This window comes from Oryctolagus cuniculus, chromosome 11 (assembly GCF_964237555.1).
Source record: "Oryctolagus cuniculus chromosome 11, mOryCun1.1, whole genome shotgun sequence".
NCBI classification, from domain to species: domain Eukaryota; kingdom Metazoa; phylum Chordata; class Mammalia; order Lagomorpha; family Leporidae; genus Oryctolagus; species Oryctolagus cuniculus.
In genome coordinates this window covers 48,350,060-48,371,279 of record NC_091442.1, presented here as the reverse complement: position 1 = coordinate 48,371,279, position 21,220 = coordinate 48,350,060, and the positions used below count along the sequence as shown (strand labels likewise).

At 47.5% G+C, this 21,220-nt stretch overlaps 1 protein-coding gene and 1 non-coding gene across 2 annotated transcripts; one reads left to right on the top strand and one right to left on the bottom strand.

The window, feature by feature from the left end:
• Window positions 1-8,798: 8,798 nt before the first annotated feature.
• Window positions 8,799-8,904, bottom strand: LOC138844499 (U6 spliceosomal RNA). The gene has a single exon (XR_011380376.1). It is a non-coding gene; the product is annotated as a U6 spliceosomal RNA (small nuclear RNA).
• A 7,264-nt stretch (window positions 8,905-16,168) lies between these two features.
• LOC138843118 (uncharacterized) lies at window positions 16,169-20,038 on the top strand. The gene is made up of 6 exons (XM_070053177.1): window positions 16,169-16,402; window positions 16,633-17,006; window positions 17,597-17,644; window positions 18,047-18,246; window positions 18,510-18,834; window positions 19,447-20,038. Exons 1-6 carry the CDS (start codon window positions 16,169-16,171, stop codon window positions 19,496-19,498), a joined length of 1,233 nt encoding a protein of 410 aa, XP_069909278.1. The 3' UTR covers window positions 19,499-20,038.
• The last annotated feature ends 1,182 nt before the right edge of the window (window positions 20,039-21,220 follow it).

Here is a 21,220-nt window from a genome sequence, read left to right as displayed (position 1 = left end):
CTTTCCTTAAAAAGTGGTTTTCTGTGACTAAACTTAGGAGTTAATTCATCTTGCCTTCCACAGAAGGTGCCTGGTCCTGAGCTGAATACAGCATATCCTTGAAAGCCTATTTAAAAAGAAAGAAAAGCAATACATATAATCCTAAGTAAACTTTATATTGATGGTATTTGAAGTTAAACAATTCCATTTTAATATCCAATGACCACGTATTGCATCCTACATTGAAAATTTAATGAAATACTTTAGCTTTAAGAAGCTAAAATCCAAATATACTTTCACATCAATCCAGTACCATCTAAGATGGGAGCTATAGGGCAGTCAATTGGCACGGTGGTTAAGCAGCTGCTAGGGACACACACAACCCATATATAAGTGCCTGGTTCGATACTCACTCTGCTTTCAACCCAGCCTCCTGCTAATATGCAGAAGGTGACAGCTCTGGTGATTAGGTCCTTGCCACCCAAATGACAGACCCAGATAGAGTTCTGGGCTCCTAGTTTCAGTCTGGCCCAGCACAGGCTCTTGCAGGCCTTTAAGGAATGAGCTAGAAGAGGGGATAACTCTCTTTCAAATAAATAAAAATAAATTATAAATTTTTAAATGGGGGATAATCTGTATACTTTAAAAATTAAAGGGCACTTGGAAAAGGATGAGATATCATAAACTCTTGACTAATAGAAAAATGGTGCAAGCAAATGAGAACAAAGTTCTAGAGAAATTTCAACGGCACTTTTAAAAATTCACAGAAAAGGAAATTGAAAATAAATTCATTTTCATGCAAAAAATTGAGAACCATGCATAGTTTTGTCATAATATGCATTTCCATGACCTTTTTGGAAGTATAATCCTATATCAGAATCCTGCATTTACAAAAATGAAGAACTGAATATATGATTTAAGTATAGTTTTACCATTATAGTGACATATATAGATAACATAAAATTCACATCTTAATTATTTGTAGGTGTATGTAGTTTCTGTAGTGTTAAGTACTTTCACACTGTGCAAGCAAGTTCCAAAAATCTTTTGCATCTTGAATACAAACACAGGTTAAGTTATATCTCATTCAGTATGCTTAGAAAGTGTTTCACATTTGAGTTATTCAGATTTTTTCGTATATTTTCAGACTTTAACAGCTGCGTAACCCTAAACTAAAAATCCAAAATCCAAATGTCCCAAAATCTAAAACATCATGATGATCATCATGTAGAAGTACTGTGGATTTTAGATTTTCAGATTAGGGATACTCTATCTGTACTTCTCAACAGACATCTGGAAAGTGTAAGAGTTTAAGATGAAAAAGAATCCAAATTTTATTTCTCCCTCACCTAACCCACATAGATTAGCTAATAACACATATTTAGGTCATTTGGATTGTTGGAGTCTGATTATCAATAAGCAGTTGGAGACAGGATGAGAACAATTCTTCATATCAATAAAAATAACACCCCTACCTCCTAAAGAAAAGGATTCAACCTATGTATTTAAGAGGCAAAGAGAGAGAGAACAGGCTTCCACACACTGACTCACTCCCAAAATGACAGCAACAGCCAGGGCAGTGCAGGGCACAGAAGTCAGAAGCCAGGAGGCAGAAATAAAACCTAGCTTTATCACATAGGTGCAGGAACCTAACCACTTGAGTCATCACTGTTGCCTCCAGGAACTGCATTGGCAGGAAGCTGGAGGTGGGAATTGAATGTAGGCTCTCTGATGTGGGATGCAGATGTCTTAACTACTCACTGCTCCTCAACTCAATTTTTTTAAGATTTATTTTATTTATTTGAAAGACAGAGTTACAGAGAGAGGTAGAGACAGAGAGATAGAGAGGTCTTCCACCCACTGGTTCACTCCTCAGATGGCCGCAACAGCCAGAGCTGGGCCAGTCTGAAGCCAGGAGCCAAGAGCTTCTTTTGGGTCTCCCCCATGGGTGCGGGGGCCCAAGGACTTGGGCCATCTTCCACTGCTATCCCAGGCCACAGCAGAGAGCTGGATCAGAAGAGGAGCAGCCAGGACTAGAACCGGAGCCCATATGGGATGCCGGCACTGCAGGCTGTGGCTTTAACCCACTGCGCCACAGAGCCAGCCCCTCCTCAACTAATTTTAATCCTAGTTAACGGGGTTGGCACTGTGGTGTAGTGGGTAAAGCTGGCGCCTGCAGTGCCAGCATCCCATATGGGCACCAGTTCGAGTCCTGGCTGCTCTCATTCTGATCCAGCTCTCTGCTATGACCTGGGAAAGCAGTAGAAGATGGCCCAAGTCGTTGGGTCGCTACACCCACGTGGGAAACCCGGAAGAAGCTCCTGGCTTTGGATCAGCAAGAATCTAGGGACCCTAAGGTAATTAAAGACGGACTGTATTCAGAATGGTAGTTTCTTGATTAAGTTGATTCAATACAATCAACAAACACATGTAGGCTTTCGAAGTGTTTATATGTTGTGGTATGTGTGTGTGCATCTGTGTGTGCATGTGGGTACGTGTCTAATGAAGTCTGCAGTGCTGCTCCTGGGTCTGCCATGCTCGAGGCCGCTCAGATGTGTCCCCCCCAGGGTGCCCCAGTAGAGGCCCATGTTCCCCATCACCGGGAGGAAGTGGGGTCCCAAGGGCCCGGGTTCCCCAGCTGGCGCCATAGCAGCAGACGGGATACCAAAGGGCTGCGCAGTACCGCCTGCCGTCGTCAGGTGCCGCCCCTGTGCCTGAGTGAAGGTGGGAAAGTTGCTTTTAGAGAGTACTCCCAGTCTCATCAAGGTTACACAAAGAGTTCTCTAGAGCACTGCTGCCCCACCCCAGCCATAGGCATCAGAGGGTAGAGGCACCTGCCTTGATGTTTGCTGATTTTCCTCTAAACCCCTGAGCCTGGATGAGGAAGTGGTCATGGGAGTTCCAATGCATCTTACAGGGTGGGATCTCCATTCCTCCTTGAAATTTAGTAGACCTTGGTACCTGGAAGCCAGCCAACTCGTGTCCAGGGGTGTGACATTTGTGCAAGGGCGCTGGAGACCAAGGTCTCACACACACGCAATCAGAGGCTTCTGGTGTCAGTATTCATGAATTATCCTCGGGGAAAGGAGATGGGGATCGACACATCAGAACTCTGCCTTTGTACAGGGGCATGTCTATATAGTTCTGATCTGGTTTACAATCATGTTTATTATTTGGATTTATCTGCTGTCTTTCTTTTATGTAGAATTACTATGAATTAACCTTGAGGTCAATGCAGAGTTCACCACTTAGGAAAAAGAAAAACATTCTAAGGTGAAGGAAAAGTAAAATAAAACTTTTCACTAGTAAGCTTATCTTTAATGGCAGTTTTTCAAGAAGAAAGAACAATAAATGTGTCAATAATCACCATAAATAGAAATAATCTAAATGCCAATTAAAAGGGATTGGCAGAGTAGATGTAAAAATATCCAACTACAGACACACAAAACTTACTTTCTAACAACTACATTGGTAGATTTAAAGTACTTAGTGGGAAAAATACAATCCAGTAATTTTTAAAAAGAGTGATGGCAACAATAATATTGGATAAAATTACTTTGGGAAGAGGCATAATTAGAAATGAAGAAGGACATCTATAATGATAAGCGGATCAAATCCATCAAGAACAACAAACAAATCTAACTATTAACCCATCAAGTAACATTTTGCAAATACATGGATCAAAACTGCTTGAGCTGAATAGACAAATGTACAGTTACAGTTTCTGTCTTCAACAGTCTCAACTTCAGCAAGTGGTAGGACAGCAAGGCAAAATATCAGGAAGAATGTCGCAGATATGAATAATATAATCAACGCAGAGGATGCAAGTGATATATAAAAATACCGTACCCAACAACAAGTCCAACGGAGCCTGGCATCCAGCTGACAGACACCTCCTGCCCTTTACACAGCTGAACACCTCTGTGAGGCCACATGGTCATGTAAGTCACTCAAGGTGGGCTGGGAACAGATGAACGGACAGGTGACGCTATGACTCAGTAAGAAATACATGAGTACAGTTTCACCACATAAAGAGTACGGCATGTTCCGAGAAATGCCTCGGTAGGTGATTTTACTGCCGTTCCCACATCATAGAGTCTACAAACACAAACCTAGGTGATGCGGCACTGCACAGGTTACCTGGACAGCACATTGCTATACCCAGCACTGCAGGCAGTTGTCAAACACGGTAGGTATTTGTGCATCTAAACATAGACAGGCCCCATACAGATAGGATACAAACATAGCACCTGCACAGGGCACCTACTGTGATTGGAGCTTGCAAGGTTTTAAGCTGCTTTCTGTGAGCCAGTGAGTGAGGAGTGAGCTTGAAGTTCTCAGCACCAAAGTACACTACTCTACTCTTCTTCACACTGCACACTCAGGCCACACTGAATGAGCTCAACATTTGTTCTTCAATAATAAATAAACATATAGTACTCCATAGATTTGTACAAATTGTGTATGTCTGTTAAATTGTTTTAAAATAAAAGTGTTTTTAAAATAGAGACAAACACACTCAGTTCTTCCAGTGGGTGGTTGATTAGTTCTGAGGGATGATGACTAATGATAATAACAATAATAATAAAGTAACAGCCAGTGCCGCGGCCTACTAGGCTAATCCTCCACCTGTGGCACCGGCACTCCAGGTTCTAGTCCCGGTTGGGGCACCAGATTCTGTCCCGGATGCTCCTCTTTCAGTCCAGCTCTCTGCTCTGGTTCGGGAAGGCAGTGGAGGATGGCCCAAGTGCTTGGGCCCTGCACCCGCATGGGAGACCAGGAGGAAGCACCTGGCTCCTGGCTTTGGATCGGCGCAATGCGCCAGCCGTAGTGGGCATTTGAGGGGTGAACCAATGGAAGGAAGACCTTTCTCTCTCCCTCTCTCTCACTGTCTAACTCTGCCTGTCAAAATATAAATAAATAAATAACAGCTTATTGCAACTTCTTTACATTCTGAACTTTCTAATTTTTAAAGACATTTGATTCTTCTAGTAACTCTTAGCTTAAAACAGACACAACTGTATTAAAATTTTTGTTATTTCATTTTTTCTATTTAAAAATTTTCTTTTTGACATTGTAAACTTTGTTACAAGTGAAGAAACAGTCACACACACACACACACACACACACACCCGTCTCAGCATCCTGGAGGCCATGCACTTGCACACCAGAGCTCATATCCCTTGCCCTCCCTCAGCACCTTGAACTTCCAGCCTGCATGAACTGCACAGTCAGCATCCCCAGGCAGATGCCCTCTCCTGTCCTCCTGAGCACCACTGAGCCTGTCTGATCCTGGGATGCTCTCGACCTGCAGCCTCGCCTGGAGGCCACAGAGATCCTGCACTGGGGTTGAGCACCCTTCCCTCAGGGGCCGCTGGGAACCACTCAGGCTGGCCAGGATGTTGGGACAGAGTGGCCCATGGTACAGCAGCAATACAATGTCACAGCTGGGATGGGTTACACGGGGGTCACTCATGGGCCACACTCACAGTTGTCTGCTGCTGCCCAGAGCACTGAGATGCACTGGAGCTCATCAATGGTCCTGAGTCAAGGGCCTTCAGCTGCCACCTGTCACCTGACACCTGCCCCCGACATAGCCAAGGCCATGGACAGCAACACATCCCCTGCAAGCTGCAGCTTCTAGAATATGAGTAACTTCACAGGCATTCCACACTCTTTTTCCCACACTGGCATTTGCTCTGAGATCCACCTGGGCAGTCAGTGTCACTTCTCACTGCGCTTACCCATGAAGGAGCACTTTTCTTCCACATGCAGAGGCTTAAACCACAGGGCCAGCCACAGTTACTGCCTTTTTTATATATGGCTTTTCTTTCTTCTTGATGAGATTTGCCTCTAGGATCACCAAATTAATAGATGGTTAAAAAAATTATACATCCCTTCACTGAAAGATCTTTGAATGCACACATAAAGTCATGCATAATTATGGTATACCATGTGATGTTCCAATATGTCTGTATGTTTTATAACAGACAAAGCAAATGGGGTACCCATGAGATGCTACTCATCCATTACAAACAGGGGGAAATTTTTTTTGACAGGCAGTTAGATAATGAGAGAGAGAGAGAGACAGAGAGAAAGGTCTTCCTTTACCATTGGTTCACCCTCCAAATGGCCACTATGGCCGGCGCGCTGTGCCAATCCGAAGCCAGGAGCCAGGTGCTTCCTCCTGGTCTCCCATGCGAGTGCAGGGCCCAAGAACTTGGGCCATCCTCCACTGCCTTTCTTGGCCAGAGCAGAGAGCCTGACCGGAAGAGGAGCAACCAGGACAGAACCTAGCACCCCAACCGGGACTAGAACCGGAGTGCCCATGACGCAGGCAGAGGATTAGCCTAGTGAGCCGTGGTGCCGGCCTGGAAATCTTGTCATAGGTATCAGCGTGCATGGATGTGGTCATTATTTCCTGTGAAGTAAACTAGACTTAGAAATGCAAGTGTTGCATGATTTCACTCATATGTGACGGCTAAAAAATGCATGACTATGCAAAAGCTAAAAATATAAGGATGATGTACAGAGGCTGAGCAGGAAAGAGGCAGGGAGGGATGGAGATGGGTTGATTCCTGGGTACTCAATTGTAGCTGGGGAGGTGTAAGTGCTTGGTTTCTGTTGCACAATAGAGTGACTACAGAGAATCTCATCCATTGTTATTTCCTTTCTCCTGGTTTCCCCCCAAATTGCATAATGTTTTATTCTTAACATCCTTAGCTATAAAGTATGGACATTTGTTGATTATTTATTTTGTCTGTACATTTATAAACAATCTATGATTAACTCAATTTCAATAGAGTATTCTAATGACCTATATATAAAATTTTATTTCTCATTTGATTCATAAGTTTCATACAAGTATTTTTAAAAATCTTGTAATATTTCGCAAGTTTTTTTTCACATTCATTTTTTGTATCATTGTAGATTGATATGGAGAGTGAGAAGTGCTTTGGATATACAAGTTTGTGGAGATTCTATTTGATTTTGCTAAGTGATTTATATTTTCAAGTGTTTCCTGTAACAAAAGGGAATTAAATTACCTTTACTCCTACTTCCATTCTCTGTGTCTTCATTGGCTACAACTTTGCTGGGTCCCTAACTGATGTGGACAGCTCCAATGCTGAATCCCATGAATCCCTTTCTCAGTCAATTGTGATAGTTTATTTTCTATATTCGATGCAGTTTTAACTAATATGTACATGTTCAGATGTTATAATACCACTGTGATATTTTCAGTTTTCTATTAAATTTTTCTAGCTTGAATTTCATTTCTTTGAAAACACTGCCTTCTTTCTTATTTTTGAAGATATTATTTATTTATACAAGAGGCAGAGTTATAGACAGGAGAGCGAGAGAGACAGAGAGAGAGAGAAAGAGAGAGAGAAAGATTTAGAGAGAGATATTTTCCATCTACTAGCTTACTCCCCACATGGCCGCAATGGCCAGAGCTGGGCTGATCCAAATCCAGGAGCCTGGAGCTTCCTCCCGGTCTCTCACATGGGTGCAGGGGTCAAGCACTTGCAGTGTCTTCCACGGCCTTCACAGGCAATAGCAGAGAGCTGTATCAGAAGAGGAGCAACTGGGACTAGAACCAGTGCCCATATGAAATGCCAGCACTGCAGGCTGAGGCTTAGTCTACTATGCCACAGAGCTGGTCCTGTCTTACCTTTTTGATATGTACATTTATGTTTTCTTTGTCAGACTATGTTGAAGGTTTTTATTTAATGAATATGAATTTCGTACATACAGATTTTAGGGATATAGTGTTTCTTCCCCCCATTCCCACCTCCCACCCCCTCTCCCATTCCATTTTCCATTAAGATTCATTTTTAATTGACTTTATATACTGAAGACCAACTCTATACTAAGTAGAGATTTCAATTATATGCACCCACACGGACACACAAAGTATCAAGAACAGTTTGAAGGCAAGTTTTACCATTGATTCTCAAAGTACACCTCATTAAGGACAGAGGTCCAACACGGGGAGCAAGTGTTGTTGATTTAACAAATGGCACTCTTATTTATGACGTCAGTGATCACCCAAGGCTCACCATGAGCTGAAAAGGCTATGGAAGTCTTAGGAGTCCACAAACTCCATCCATTTTTAGACAAGACCCTATGCAGAGTGGAACTTCTCTCCTCCCTTCAGAGGAAAGTACATCCTTCTTTGATGGCTCTTTCTTTCCACTGGGGTCTCACTCACAGAGATCTTTGATGAAGAACCGTGTTTGCCACTATGTCTTGGCTTTCCATGCCTGAAATGCTCTCATAGTATTTTCAGTCAGACCTGAATGCCTTAGGGGCTGATTCTGAGGTCAGAGTGCTGTTTAGGGTGTTTGTCATTCTATGAGTCTGCTGTGTGCACTGCTTCCCATGTTGGAACTTTCTCTCCTTTGTAATTCTATCTATTGTTATTACCAGGCACTTGGTCTTATTTATGTGATCCCTTTGACTTAGGGTCTAACTATATGACCAATCCCATACTTAATATGATCACTTTATCCCATAAGATGGGATTAGTGCCAGGAATTTGGAGCCCCATGGCAAGTTTTTAGCTTCACCCTTAGGGTAAGTCTGTGGGAATGTGTGAGGATCTGTATGGCTCCTCACCCTTTCTTTCCTACACTGTTTATAACTGGGATCTATTTTCAATCTATGATTAATTATACGTTAAGTAAGGAGTTCAACCAATGGTATTAAGCAGAGAAAAAATAGAACAAAAAATAAGTAAATAAAATGAAATAATTAACTGTTAAACAAAAGTCAAGATAAGGGCTGTTTAAGTAATTGCGTCTCATAATGTCCGTTTCAAAACTATGGAACGTTTCACAAATTTGCATGTCATCCTTGGGCACGGGCCATGCTAATCTTCTCTGAATTGTCCAGTTTTAGCAGATGTGCTGCTGAAGTGAGCATTCTCTCTAACTTTTTAAATGCACTTTAGATACCAGGGTACTTCAAGAAGCTTGCAGAAAGTAATAGAAGTAAAATGTAAGCTTATTTTGCCAGAAAAATACTGAAATGTATGCAGAGTTTTTTGTCATAATATTCATGTTCAAGAGCATTGTTAAGACCATATTTATGCATGGATATTTCTTGGCACCAAAATGAACTTACCCATTTTTTTAAAGATTCATTTATATATTTAAAGGCAGAGTGAGTGACCTCCCCAGATGGCCACAATGGCTGGACCTGGGCAAATCTGAAGCCAGGAGCTTCTTCTGGGTCTCCCACATGGGCATCAGCAGGGAACTGGATGGCAAGTGGAGCAGCCAGGTCTCGAACCAATGCCCACATGGCAAGCAAGAATCACAAGCTGCAGCTGTACCTGCTACGCCACAGTCTTGGTCACATGAACCTGTCTTTTAATGCTGCTTTCCAAAACGTTCTCAAGTGCCCTAAAATATATATATATATATATATATATACACACACACACACACACACACACACACACACTTATATACTGACCTGGTCATCTTTCTATGGGGATAGATATCCTGTGTGATCATCTCTCCCCCACAAGAATCAAAGCTCTGAAATACAATTTCAGCCATATGCGTAAGTCTTGGCTTGAGTCCTGGGTTGCTGGCTTCTTTTCCGTTTGGAGAAGGGGCTTGGTATCGTCCTTCCTCTAATGGAATTGCTCCAGACATCCAAAGCTTACTCCTGGGGATCTCTGTGTACACACACAGAATCCTGTGAGTCTGCACACTCAGATGTGCTGTTTCAAAGTGCAGGGGCTCCTGCTTCCTTGGCTTGCAGCTCCTCTTCCTCACCCTTCCTTTCTGAAGTTCGCCCTATTTGTCTATACTTTATGCATTCTCCAGAGGCTTCCCTGAGCCCCTCCCCAGCAGCAGTTTTCCGTCTGTGGTTCTGGGCATGCTCTTAACCATGAAAGGGCTTCTCGCAACAAGCTCTTCTTTGTTTGCTTGTTTAAAATATCTTTTCTCAAACAGTATTTTATACTTTATGTTCTGTGTGGGTGCAAACTGATGAAATCTTTATTTAATACATACTAAATTGATCTTCTGTATATAAAGATAATTGAAAATGAATCTTGATGTGAATGGAATTGGAGAGGGAGCGGGAGATGGGAGGGGTGTGGGTGGGAGGGAAATTATGGGGGGGAAGCCATTGTAATCCATAAACTGTACTTTGGAAATTATATTTACAAATAAAAGTTTTAAAAAACTCTTTTCTTTTCTCAAAGCTAATAAGTGCTTTACAGGAAACTTAAAAACACAAGACACGAAGAAAAAAGTCATCTGCAATCACAAGCAGTTGAGTTTAACATGTCCGTTTGGGTCCCGTGCATGCACACACAACACCCACATTTATGTGACTGAGATACAGAATGTACCCATCATGCTTTTTGACATTTCAAGAATATTTACCAATTCCAAATGCCAAAAATGTATGAGGATTTTAATAACTAAGAATATACTACATCAACTCAATCTTTTAGGAAAAACTGTAATTGATTTTCTTGGAAACAACACTTTTGTAAAAGACAAAAATAGCAACAGGCCTCTAAATACAAGTTTTCGCCAAGTTGCAATTAAGATGCTGCATTCCCTTCCTGCCCTACACTGACACCCACAGCAACGTGTTCTGTGTGTTCTGTTTCTAAGAGAATTGTTCTAAGAGAATTCATGACCACATTGGTATTATAAAAATATTATAAAGAAAGCATGTTTGCATTCACTTTCTTAATGTATTCCTACAGAAATTTAAAAAAATGCACATTCATCAATGGTTACAATCAAAATGCAAATAGGGAACCTCTCACTTTGAACTTCTTTCTGCCTCTCTGGTGCCAGCCCAGGGAGGAAGTTCTGATGCACACTGACTCCTCAGAGGTGGTTTAATGATTCCAGATCCAGGATGCATCTATTCTATCACTTATCACAAAAAGATACAAACTGCCTAATTCACCAGCACTACTTTTATCATACATTGCCCCCTCAACACGTGTTATGTATAAGGTGTAGCTGTTGTAAAGAATGAACCATGCCCACAATAACCATGGGTACTTACCAAAAAATGCACATAGACACCTACTGGTCTAATCTAAAAGCATCTTCTACATATGAAGGTACTGGTGACGATCCCTTCCCTTCACCGTCCCCAAACACCATTGCAGTGACTATGCCCAGGACTGTGATATCTCCCTCCCAGAGGAGGGCTAGCAAGGTCACTGCCAGAAGATATCCTTCCTAAAAACTACCAAGAGGGGTGTCTGTACAGGCATTATTTTATTACCTCTACTTTGAAAATACTTTGGAGGCTGGCGCCGCGGCTCAATAGCCTAATCCTCTGCCTGCAGCGTCAGCACACCGGGTTCTAGTCCCAGCTGGGGCGCCGGATTCTGTACCGGTTGCCCCTCTTCCAGGACAGCTCTCTGCTGTGCCTCGGGAGTGCAGTGGAGGATGGCCCAAGTCCTTGGGCCCTGCACACCATGGGAGACCAGGAGAAGCACCTGGCTCCTGCCTTCGGATCAGCGCACCGGCCGCGGCGGCCATTGGAGGGTGAACCAACAGCAAAGGAAGACCTTTTCTCTGTCTCTCTCTCTCACTGTCCACTCTGCCTGTTAAAAAAAAAAAGAAAAAAGAAAATACTCTGGGCATTAGTTCATATTTATCTTTACTACACAGCAATATCAACTAAAATGCACCTAAATGACAACAGATAGAAAATCGGAACAATCTAACAGAAAGGTAATCCTTCTATGCTACTTCGTCATGACCCCACCCCCAATGTCCACCACCCAGTGACTTTAGCATTCTCTCCAAGACATCAAGTTCAATGCCATTCCCAAAATGTAACCACTCCTATGAAATAACAAACTACTTAACCAGGTGTTACTTTTAAACACCTAGAGACCAGATGTTTCCAGTAAGAACCTCAGTTTCCCACTAAACACACAAGAGCCCCTCAAATACCCACACACGTAACAAAGGCTCTAAAGGGAGTGTCTTCTCAACAAGGACATTCTGGGCTAGGAAACCTTTCCCTTTCCAACTATACCAACCCAGTGGACAGGTAGAAGCACCTGTAATGCTTACAGGGAATGTTAACAATATCACTTCCATAAGTGGCTGTTAGAACAGTCTTTCCTATGAGTTTTAACACAAAGCAAACTCCACGTACTCCTTTATTAACGCTACATTTGTCATACACCAGCAACCCATTTAACATCTAGAAGACTAGATGTTTTAAAGTGGGACTTGTTTGCCCTTTACGTATACCTCATGTACACAGCATGACAAACAGCCTGGACAATGGTTCACCTTGTCCCACTGCACACACTCTGGGGAAAAGCCCTGTAGACTTTCACCCGCTGCTTCCTCCCTGAAGCAGCACAAACACCACAGTGTGTACTGCTCAGACCAGGAGTTCATCATTCCACTTCCAAGAGACAGTATTCCGTATGAACTTAACAACAGGATACCCTCCAAATGTATTATTTACCACCTCTAATTCCAACATACTTTTGCATCTAGAATTAGATGCTTCAAAGAAGGACTTAAATGTGTCCTACACATACACAGCAGTGTTGAATAAACTACACACAGGGAACTGCTCATATCAGAAGGTGTCTTCTAAATAGGAGCATTCACGGAGGTCGAGAGAAGTCTTCACTTCTTCCACTCCTTCCCCCTCACACCCACAGGCAGACGTGGGCAAACGTGTCACCGCAATGTGAAGTGACAATTTCACTTCCAAAAGTCCTTTTCAGAAGACAGTTTTTGTATAAATTTTAACACAAAAATACCAAATGTGTTAGTCTATTAACTCTACTTTTGTCATACATTGGCAACCTCTTTAATATCTACAGACCAGATCTTGTAAAATTAGGACTCTTTGTCCCATACATACACAAAATATAAAAAACAGCAAAGTTAAGTCAAATGCATGTAACATATAGGGAAGTACCAAGCTCTAATTTTTAAGCACACAGTAGCAAAAACACGATTTGTAATCTCTTCCCACCCACCTCCCTCAACCCAACCAACAGTACAACAGAGCGTACTGTTCACAAAACTTGCTCATCAATTCCACTTCCACACGTTCCCTACCACTTTTTTTTTTTTAAAAGCTATTTAGGAAAGTGCTAACCTACTGTTCCTACTTTAAATACACCAAGCACTTCTAAACATCTCGATCACTAGATAGTTCATATGCAGATTTTCAAAAAGCTCATGGAAAATACTTGTTACACAAAAAGCCTTATAGGCTTTGATACTTTAGCACCAAAATAAACATCTTTTTGACTTCATTTTCCATGAACTTTCTGAAGTACCCACGGGTAAGGGCCTGCCCACTAAGAACACAACATCGTTAAAACAAAATTAAACGAAAGTAAACAATGGCTATGATCTCAGGTATCTTCTAAATATGATTATTTTGGTCTGCAACTTCTCCAACAGCCTTCTCCCTGGCCACACTGGCGACCAGCAGCACCCAGCCCACCCGCTCCAGCCCATGGTCACTCACCGCTCCACTGCTGTCATCATCCGGGGCTCTGCTCCCTTCCTGGTCATTCCGCTCACCTCCCTTCACCAAGGCCTCAGTCTGGTCCATCTTCCGGGGCCTGCTGAGGTGTCGGCCAGCTGGGACACTGTGCTCACCCCGGGCCCCACATCCGCGAGGCCCCAAGGCCGGAGGACCAGGCCGCACTTGGACAGTAGAGCCCGCCACACCTGCTGGGCCCTGGAGCTGCCAATGGCCTCCGGCCCGGCTGTACAGCGTCCCTTGCGTAGGCTCCTTGGGGTTGGTCCAGAAGCCCTGGCCATGGGCAGTGTAAGGGTGGGGGCTCTGGGAGGTGCACTGCATGCATTAAATCACTGAGCTTGGGGCAGGTGTAATTCACCCTGCTTCAGTGCCTGGGCCAGGGCAGTGCAGCAGGCACAGCGAGGGCTCCGGGTGTCCACAGTTGCAGAGGACATAGTTCGTCCCAGGACCGCCAGCCCACCCACAGGTCCTGGGCCAGAAGGACAGGAGGTCCCCAGGGTGGCAAACTGCATCCTGCTTCTCTGCCAGAATGCTTTTCTTTTTTTTTGTACATTTTTATTCCACCCAGGTTGTTGTCATCCACACGGCTGCTCTACAACATTGTCTTGTGCCTGGACAAGTCTTCGGGATGCAATGTTCTGGTTTCTATCATGTGCTGATTCTTTTCTCAACAACAGACTCCTGCCAAAGGGGACCCGCCATCTACAAAGTTCTAGATGGACACCAGCAAGAGGGAGAATCTGCATCCAGAATCGTGGCTCACGAACGTGACCATCGCCTGGGATCCACCAGGGATTTAAAAGCCTCACTGCACATTTCGACATGGTAGGTAAAGAGAATTATTTTTCAGATGTAATTTATTGATTTGAAAGGTGGAATTAGAGAGAGGGAGAGAAAGAGGGCGACACAGAGATAGAGAGATCTTCCATCTGCTACTTCACTCCCCAAATGGCAATGGTTGGGCTTGGTCAGATTGAAGTCAGGAGCCTGGAATTCCATGGAAGTCTCCCAATTGGGTGGCAGGGGCTCAAGCACTTGATCCATCTTCTGCTGCTTTCTCAGGCACATTAGAAGGAAGCTTGACCAGAAGCAGAGCAGCTGGGACTGGAACTGGTGCCCATATGGGATGCTAGTGTTGCAGGCAGCAGCTTAACCCCCTACACAGAAGTGCCAGCTCCATGGTAAAGAGAATTTGAATGTCCTCCATTCAATAAAATAACCTATGTGTGAAGTGCTGGATATGCTAAGTATCCCGACTTAGCATATATTCATGACACACTGTACACATCTAACACCACATTGCATCTGGTAAGGATGTGCACTTACGATGCATCAACTGTTAAAGGCACACAGTAAAATAGCAATATGATAATGACATTGTGTGCCTAAGAGTCATTCCCAGAATAGCTTACGTAACTCTGCCTTTCAAGTAAATAAATAAATCTTATCAAAAAAGTATCTGCCCTTCAGAATCTACTTTGAAAGGAATAATTCAAGGAAAAAAATTTCTGTAGTTTTTTAAAATACATTTTTCAACTGAAAAGCCAAAGTGCCTCCATTTTAAAACAATAAAAAAAAGGCAGCCTCTGTTTCCCACAGCAGACCTGGGTCCTTGTAAAAGCAGGCATTCAGGCATTTCAGATATACCGAAGATTACCAGGGACGTCTAGCTCAGTAGAGCAAGAACAGCACAGTGGAGACTGATAAACAAAGTAACTCCCTGCGCCCAAAGATTCCTTGTTGTAAGCCCCTGCTGTAACTCCCTGTACCCAAAGCTTCCATACTGTATGTAACTCTTTTCCTGCTGATGTAGCCCTTTTTTCCTTTAAAAGCTCTCCCAAACAAAGACAGGGGCCTCACTCCTTCCTCTGCTGTGCCGGTTGGTTGGATGGGGTACCTGTCGCGGCTTGTACTCCCAAATAAACCTTGCTTTTGCAATTCGGTGTGATCGACTCTCTGGGGGTCTCTGCGGGGATCTAACAATCTGGGCATAACACAACCAACTGACCATGACAACTCACCAGAAAAGACATGAAAGCAAGACTTTGTGCAGTATTTTACAACATTCCTCATTGGGTGGGGTTCAAAATACTGGAACACTGGCTTTGAAACACGCCAAGATCAGAACAATTTCAGACATGTTCTATGGCTATGAGTCACATCCTCATTTGTTTATGAGAGCAGATGATGCTATATTACAATAAATCACCCTAAGGTGGTGACAGCATGGTCCACTGTTTGTCCCAGCCTTTCTTGGGGTCCTCCCATCTCTAGGTCATGCATTAGACACCGGTGATACCAGGCCTCAGGTTTCACAGCTCACACAAGTGCTTAGTGTTCCACACCCTGAGGGCATCCCTTGGAAGCAGATGCCAGAATAATCCCAGGGCTGCAGAGAGGGGACAGGGGAGGCCCTGAGAGGCACAAGACTTGCCCAGGGACACAGGCCTGGAGGAAGGAGATGCTGGGGCTGACCCTGGTCTATGACCTCCCAGTGGAGAGTGCGGCTGGCCCAGGCCTCCCTCAGGGAGCTGGGGGGGGTGCTGGTGTAACTGGGTGCAGGTGTGCACACGGCATCTGTTCCGGGGGGCTGTCAGCAGCAGAGGAACCCTAGGGGAGGTCTGCTGAGAGGAACTCAGGAAGTGACCTCACTTCCTTGACAATGGCCACAACAGAACCTGGAACCCGGGTACCAGGCGCCCACAATGTGGTGCTGGTGACCCAGCCAGTTCAGTTGGTCAGAGGCCATCGAGCAGATATGTTCTCGTGTTGTCTCCCAACATCCCATGGCCCAGGCCGGGGCCAGCCCCAGGCTGCGGATATTCTCCAGAGCTATAGACATTGGGTCAGCCCTCGCCCACAGCAGCTCTGGCAATTCTCTCAGAGGGAAACCAAGGTGATCTCAGCCAGCCAGGCCAGGACCCCTGGGAAGACCTCCCTTCTGATCCTCCTGGGTGGCCCTGCATCTACCTTGGGTGGTGTGGAGGGGGTAGTTTGGGGAGCTCCGTGACCCATGGGAAGGGACCGGGGGTGGGATGGGGACCTGGTGGTCCCATGACAACTGCAGGAGAGTGGGGGCAGAACATCAGGGCTAGGATTACAACCACCCTCCTTGTCTCACCCCAGAATGACAGTGACATTGCCACACCCCTGGAGGACACCAGCAGAGTGGGGACCATGGTGGCAGGCAGGCTGGAGGGGGAGCCCTCGCCAAGAGCAGGTGATTCAGCTCCGGTGGAGCCGGCCCCAGCCGAGATGGCAGCAGCTAAAATGGGGCCAGGACCAAACCTGGAACCTGAGGATCCAGCAACAGTGGAACCTGTGCCATCCCTGTCACCTGCCAGCAGCGTGGGGAGCCAGGAGTCAGGCAAGGTGGAGAAGCTGGTGAGTCAGCTGGTGCCTGCCCAGCAGAGAGGGGACTGCTTCATCGTCCCTGCATTCCTGCTCATCTATCACAAGTTCACCATCACCCAGCAGGTGCTGCATCTGCTGTTCCAAAGGTGAGGGCCTGCACCTGCAGGCGTAGGGGGGACGCGCCACCCTTGGCTGGAACTTGGTGACACCCTGCTCCCCTTCAGGGCCTCAGTGTGTTCTTGCAGCATCTTGGTGATCGGGGGAGTGTCTCCCAGAGTGATAAAGTTCTTTCTAAGCCTGGTAATGAGGGATAGGCTGCCCAGGAGGTCTGATTTAGAGATTTCCTCCCATGGCTCATGAAACAGCCCGGGACCTAAGACTTCATCTCTCATGGCCATAGGCAAAGCTGCTTTGCTGTTCACAAAGAACCTTCCAGATTCCCTCTGGGGGTCCCTGTCCTGATAATGGCCTGAACAGGACCCCTAGGGGCTGCTGGAGGGGATTCAGACCTCTCAACACCTTAGAAGGAACTCAATTCACCCACAGAGCAAACATAAGAAGGTGCCCACTGTGTGCAGGCACATACCCAGGAACTTAGCAAACGACATCCCACAGCACAGACCACTCTATCTGCCCTGCTTTGCTTCCCCTGTAGTCAGGGAGTCAGCCCCTCCCCCAGACCTCCTGGCAGGTGGCACACAGGACACCACAGGTGACACCTCCTGTCCTCCTCTAGGTATGCATCCTTTCAGCCTCACTGTGAAGAGGACGACCGCACTAAGGAGTGAGTGGGCCTTGGGTCAGGAGGGAGGTTTCTACTATCCACAGCAGGGACATGGGGTGCAACTGGGGGGCTGACCTTGACCCAGGATTGCACCCTTCCTGTGTTTTCCACTTGAAGTCTGAGGTCAGGCGTGGTACCTGAAGAACCTGAGAGACACACGAGGTTCCTGGGCATCCTGAGAGCAGTGGGAATCTCCCTACCACAACCCTTCTCAGAAGGGCTGGCCCAATCCTTCCCATCTCAAGAACCCGAGAGGAGGTGGGAGCATCGGCCTACACATGACCCCTCTCTGTCCACCTGCACAAGGGCTGAGCATCCTCTGCCCAGATCTCAGAGTCACAGGGGCGAGGGTGGGTGTGGACAGGAGACGTCTGACTCTGCTGCCCGCCTGCCTGTCCCCAGTGCCCTGTGCTCCCTCCTGGGAACCTGGCTGGACCGTTATCCCGAGCACTTCTGTCAGCCTCAGGACCTGACCTGTCTGCATCAGCTGCTGGCCTACGTCCAGCTCCATATGCCCTTCTCGGACCTGCCACTCCGAGCCCAACGGCTCCTGACCCAGCTGGAGGACCCCGAGCCCAAGGAGGCTGAGGCTGAGCCCAAAGGTGAGGAGGCTTGAGTACGTGGGAGATTGGAGGGCACTGGGGCAGAGCCACACTGGGACGAGGCTCCAAGCCTGGAGTTGTCTGGGAGCAAAGACCAGGCTCAGAGCCCTCAGGGCTCACCACATCTGGGCAGGGTCCTGTTGTGGGCAGGGCTAGGGCTTCCCTGGAAGGCAGGAAAACTCCTGGTTGACCACAAGGAGCAGGAAAGCCTGTGGTGTTGATATTTTCTCCCTCTGCATTTGCTCCTGCCTTTCTGTGCTTAGATCTAGCGCCAACTACAGCAGCGGCACCCCAACCAGAGTTGGCTGAACCATCGCTGCCCCGCGCAGTCCATCTTTCAGCTGCAGAGGCGCTGGAGGCCCCTGAGGGTCCAAGTGCAGGTCCCCACCAGGAACAAGACGTTGGAACGGTGCCCTCCTTGTCGGCTGCCAGCAGGGTCGGGACCCTGGACACAGGCATGGTGGAGAAGCTGGTGAATCAGCTGGTGCCTGCCCAGCAGAGAGGGGACCCCTTCTTCGTCCCCACATTCCTGAACATCTATCAAAGGTTCGCCACCACCCAACAGGTGCTGCACCTGCTGTTCCAAAGGTGAGGGCCGGAACATGCAAGAATGGGATGACTCAGTACCTCTCGACTGGGTCTTGGTGATGTCCCAGACCCTGCGTGGTCTCAAATCATTCACACAGAGTTTTGGTGCTCAGAGGAAAAGCCCCTTGGTGATTTCGGGACCAATGGGATGAGCTCCAGAAAGTGCTTCCCGGAGGAGTGGGCTGCCAAGGACAGGGGTCTCATTTAGCATTATGTTCACCCTCCAATGAGGCTCTGCGCCCTCAGGCCTCACCACCCATGGCCTCAGGAAAAGCAGTCTTCCTATTCACAAAGAAGCTTCCAGATTCTATGTGTGGTTCTCTGTCCCGGTAGTGACCCAAACTGAGACACCAGAGGGTGATAAAGGGGCCCAGGCCCACTTAGACCCCTGGGGACAAACAGGCTGACTCACAAGCTCACACTGCAAACACTGTGAAGTGCCCACTGTGTGGGGCCACATGTCTAGGAGCTTAATAAAATTCAGTGCACAGCACAGACCACTGTCTCTACCCTGCTTTTCTTCCCTTGTAGTCAGGGGCTCAGCCCCTCCCCCAGACCTCCTGGCAGGTGGCACACAGGACACCACAGGTGACACCTCCTGTCCTCCTCTAGGTATGCATCCTTTCAGCCTCACTGTGAAGAGGACGACCGCACTAAGGAGTGAGTGGGCCTTGGGTCAGGAGGGAGGTTCCATTCTCCACATCAGGGACACGGGGGTGCAACTAGGGGGCTGACCATAACCCCATCTCCTACATTTCTGTGATTAATGCTATAGGGCTGATGAGGTCAGTGACGTTGCCTACAGCAGGGAACAGAATTGTCTGGGTTCCTGGGCATCTGGGGAACGGTGAGAATTCATCCACAGCACAACTCAAACAGGCTGGCCCACCCCTTCCCATTTCAGGGGCCTGCCTGGAGGCAGGCAGCAGCCGGCTCACACATGCGCCGCCACTCAATGCCCACCTGCAAACAAGGCCGTGTATCCTCAGCCCAGAACCCAGAGTCACAGGGGTGAGGGAGAGTGTGGGCAGAAGGTGTCTGACTCTGCTGACCTCCTGCTACCCCTAGTGCCCTTTGCTCCTTCCTCGGTACCTGGCGGGACCACTACCCGGAGCACTTCTGTCAGCCTCAGGACCTGGCCAGCCTGAATCAGCTGCTGGCCTACATCCAGCTCCAGATGCCCAGCTCAGACCTGGCACGCCGAGCCCAGCTGCTCCTGATGCAGCTAGAGGATCCAGAGCCCAAAGAGGCTGAGGCTGAAGTGGAGCCTGAGGGTGAGGACGACTGGGGTGGGTGCGTGGGAGTCTGAGAGGGTCTCAGGGCTGCCCCACTCTGGGAGGAGGCTCCAAGGCTGGTGTTGGCTGGAGTGAAGACCAGGCTCAGAGTCCCAGGGCTGCAGCACATTCCACCCAGGGCTCTGCTGTGGGCACAGGGCTGGGGCTCATCTCCTCTTGGCAAGGACAGCAGGAACGGGCAGTGGTGTTCATGACATGTTCTCCTCCTGCAGCTCCAGCACCAGGAGGAGACCTGGAGGTGCCTCCCGCAGAGGCTGCTGCACTTCTGGGGTCAGATTTGGTGGCAACCCCGGCATCTGCTCCCCAGCCAGAGCCACCTGAAGCCTGTCTGTCCCTGGCAACTGTGCCAGCTGTGGAGGCCCTGGAGCCCCCTGCATCTCCAGAAGCCAAACCAGAGCCAGAGCATCCCCAGCCCTGGTTCACGAAGCGGCGCTGGCCCTGGGGCCGCCGGCGTGGGCAGCGCACAATCTCCAATCAGGACCGTCCCCACCTTCGTTCACCCAGCTGGGTGCGCACCCTTCTAAGCTGTTTCCCCATCCGCTCATCGGGGCCCCGCTCTGGCCCCAGCCACGAGTGAAACAACTGTGGTGGCAGCAAACCCGGCTCTGCACAGCTCAGCTCCTGGGTCCTCCCAGGGCCACCTCCAGCCAGAGCCGTCCTGCCCTTGGCATCATAGTTTTTTGTAGCTCCCTCTCCTGCCCTCTGAGACAGTTTATTTAAGTCCCCCTCTGTATGTAGTCCAATATAGCTCTCTTCATGCTCCTGTGTGGATGCCAGTGCATTGAGTCCCCACCCGTGCTGTGCAGCCACCTTCTCCCTGCTGCACAAGGGAGCCCCACGCCGAGCACGCGGGGACCTGGGGGGCCCCCGCCGCTGTCCTGGGGCAGGGAGGAGGAAGCCCCTGTGTGTCCAGGGTTCACTGACTGCCCAGAAGAGTGAGGAATCCAGGGGAACCATGGGTGCAGCCATGGGCTGGGTCAGTGCTCCCTCATGGTTAGGGACGCAGGTTCTGAGGGTAGGCAGAGTGGCTGGTGTCCTCACTGGAGCCTCAGTGTTCTCATCTGTGACGTGGGCTCACAGCCCTCCCCACA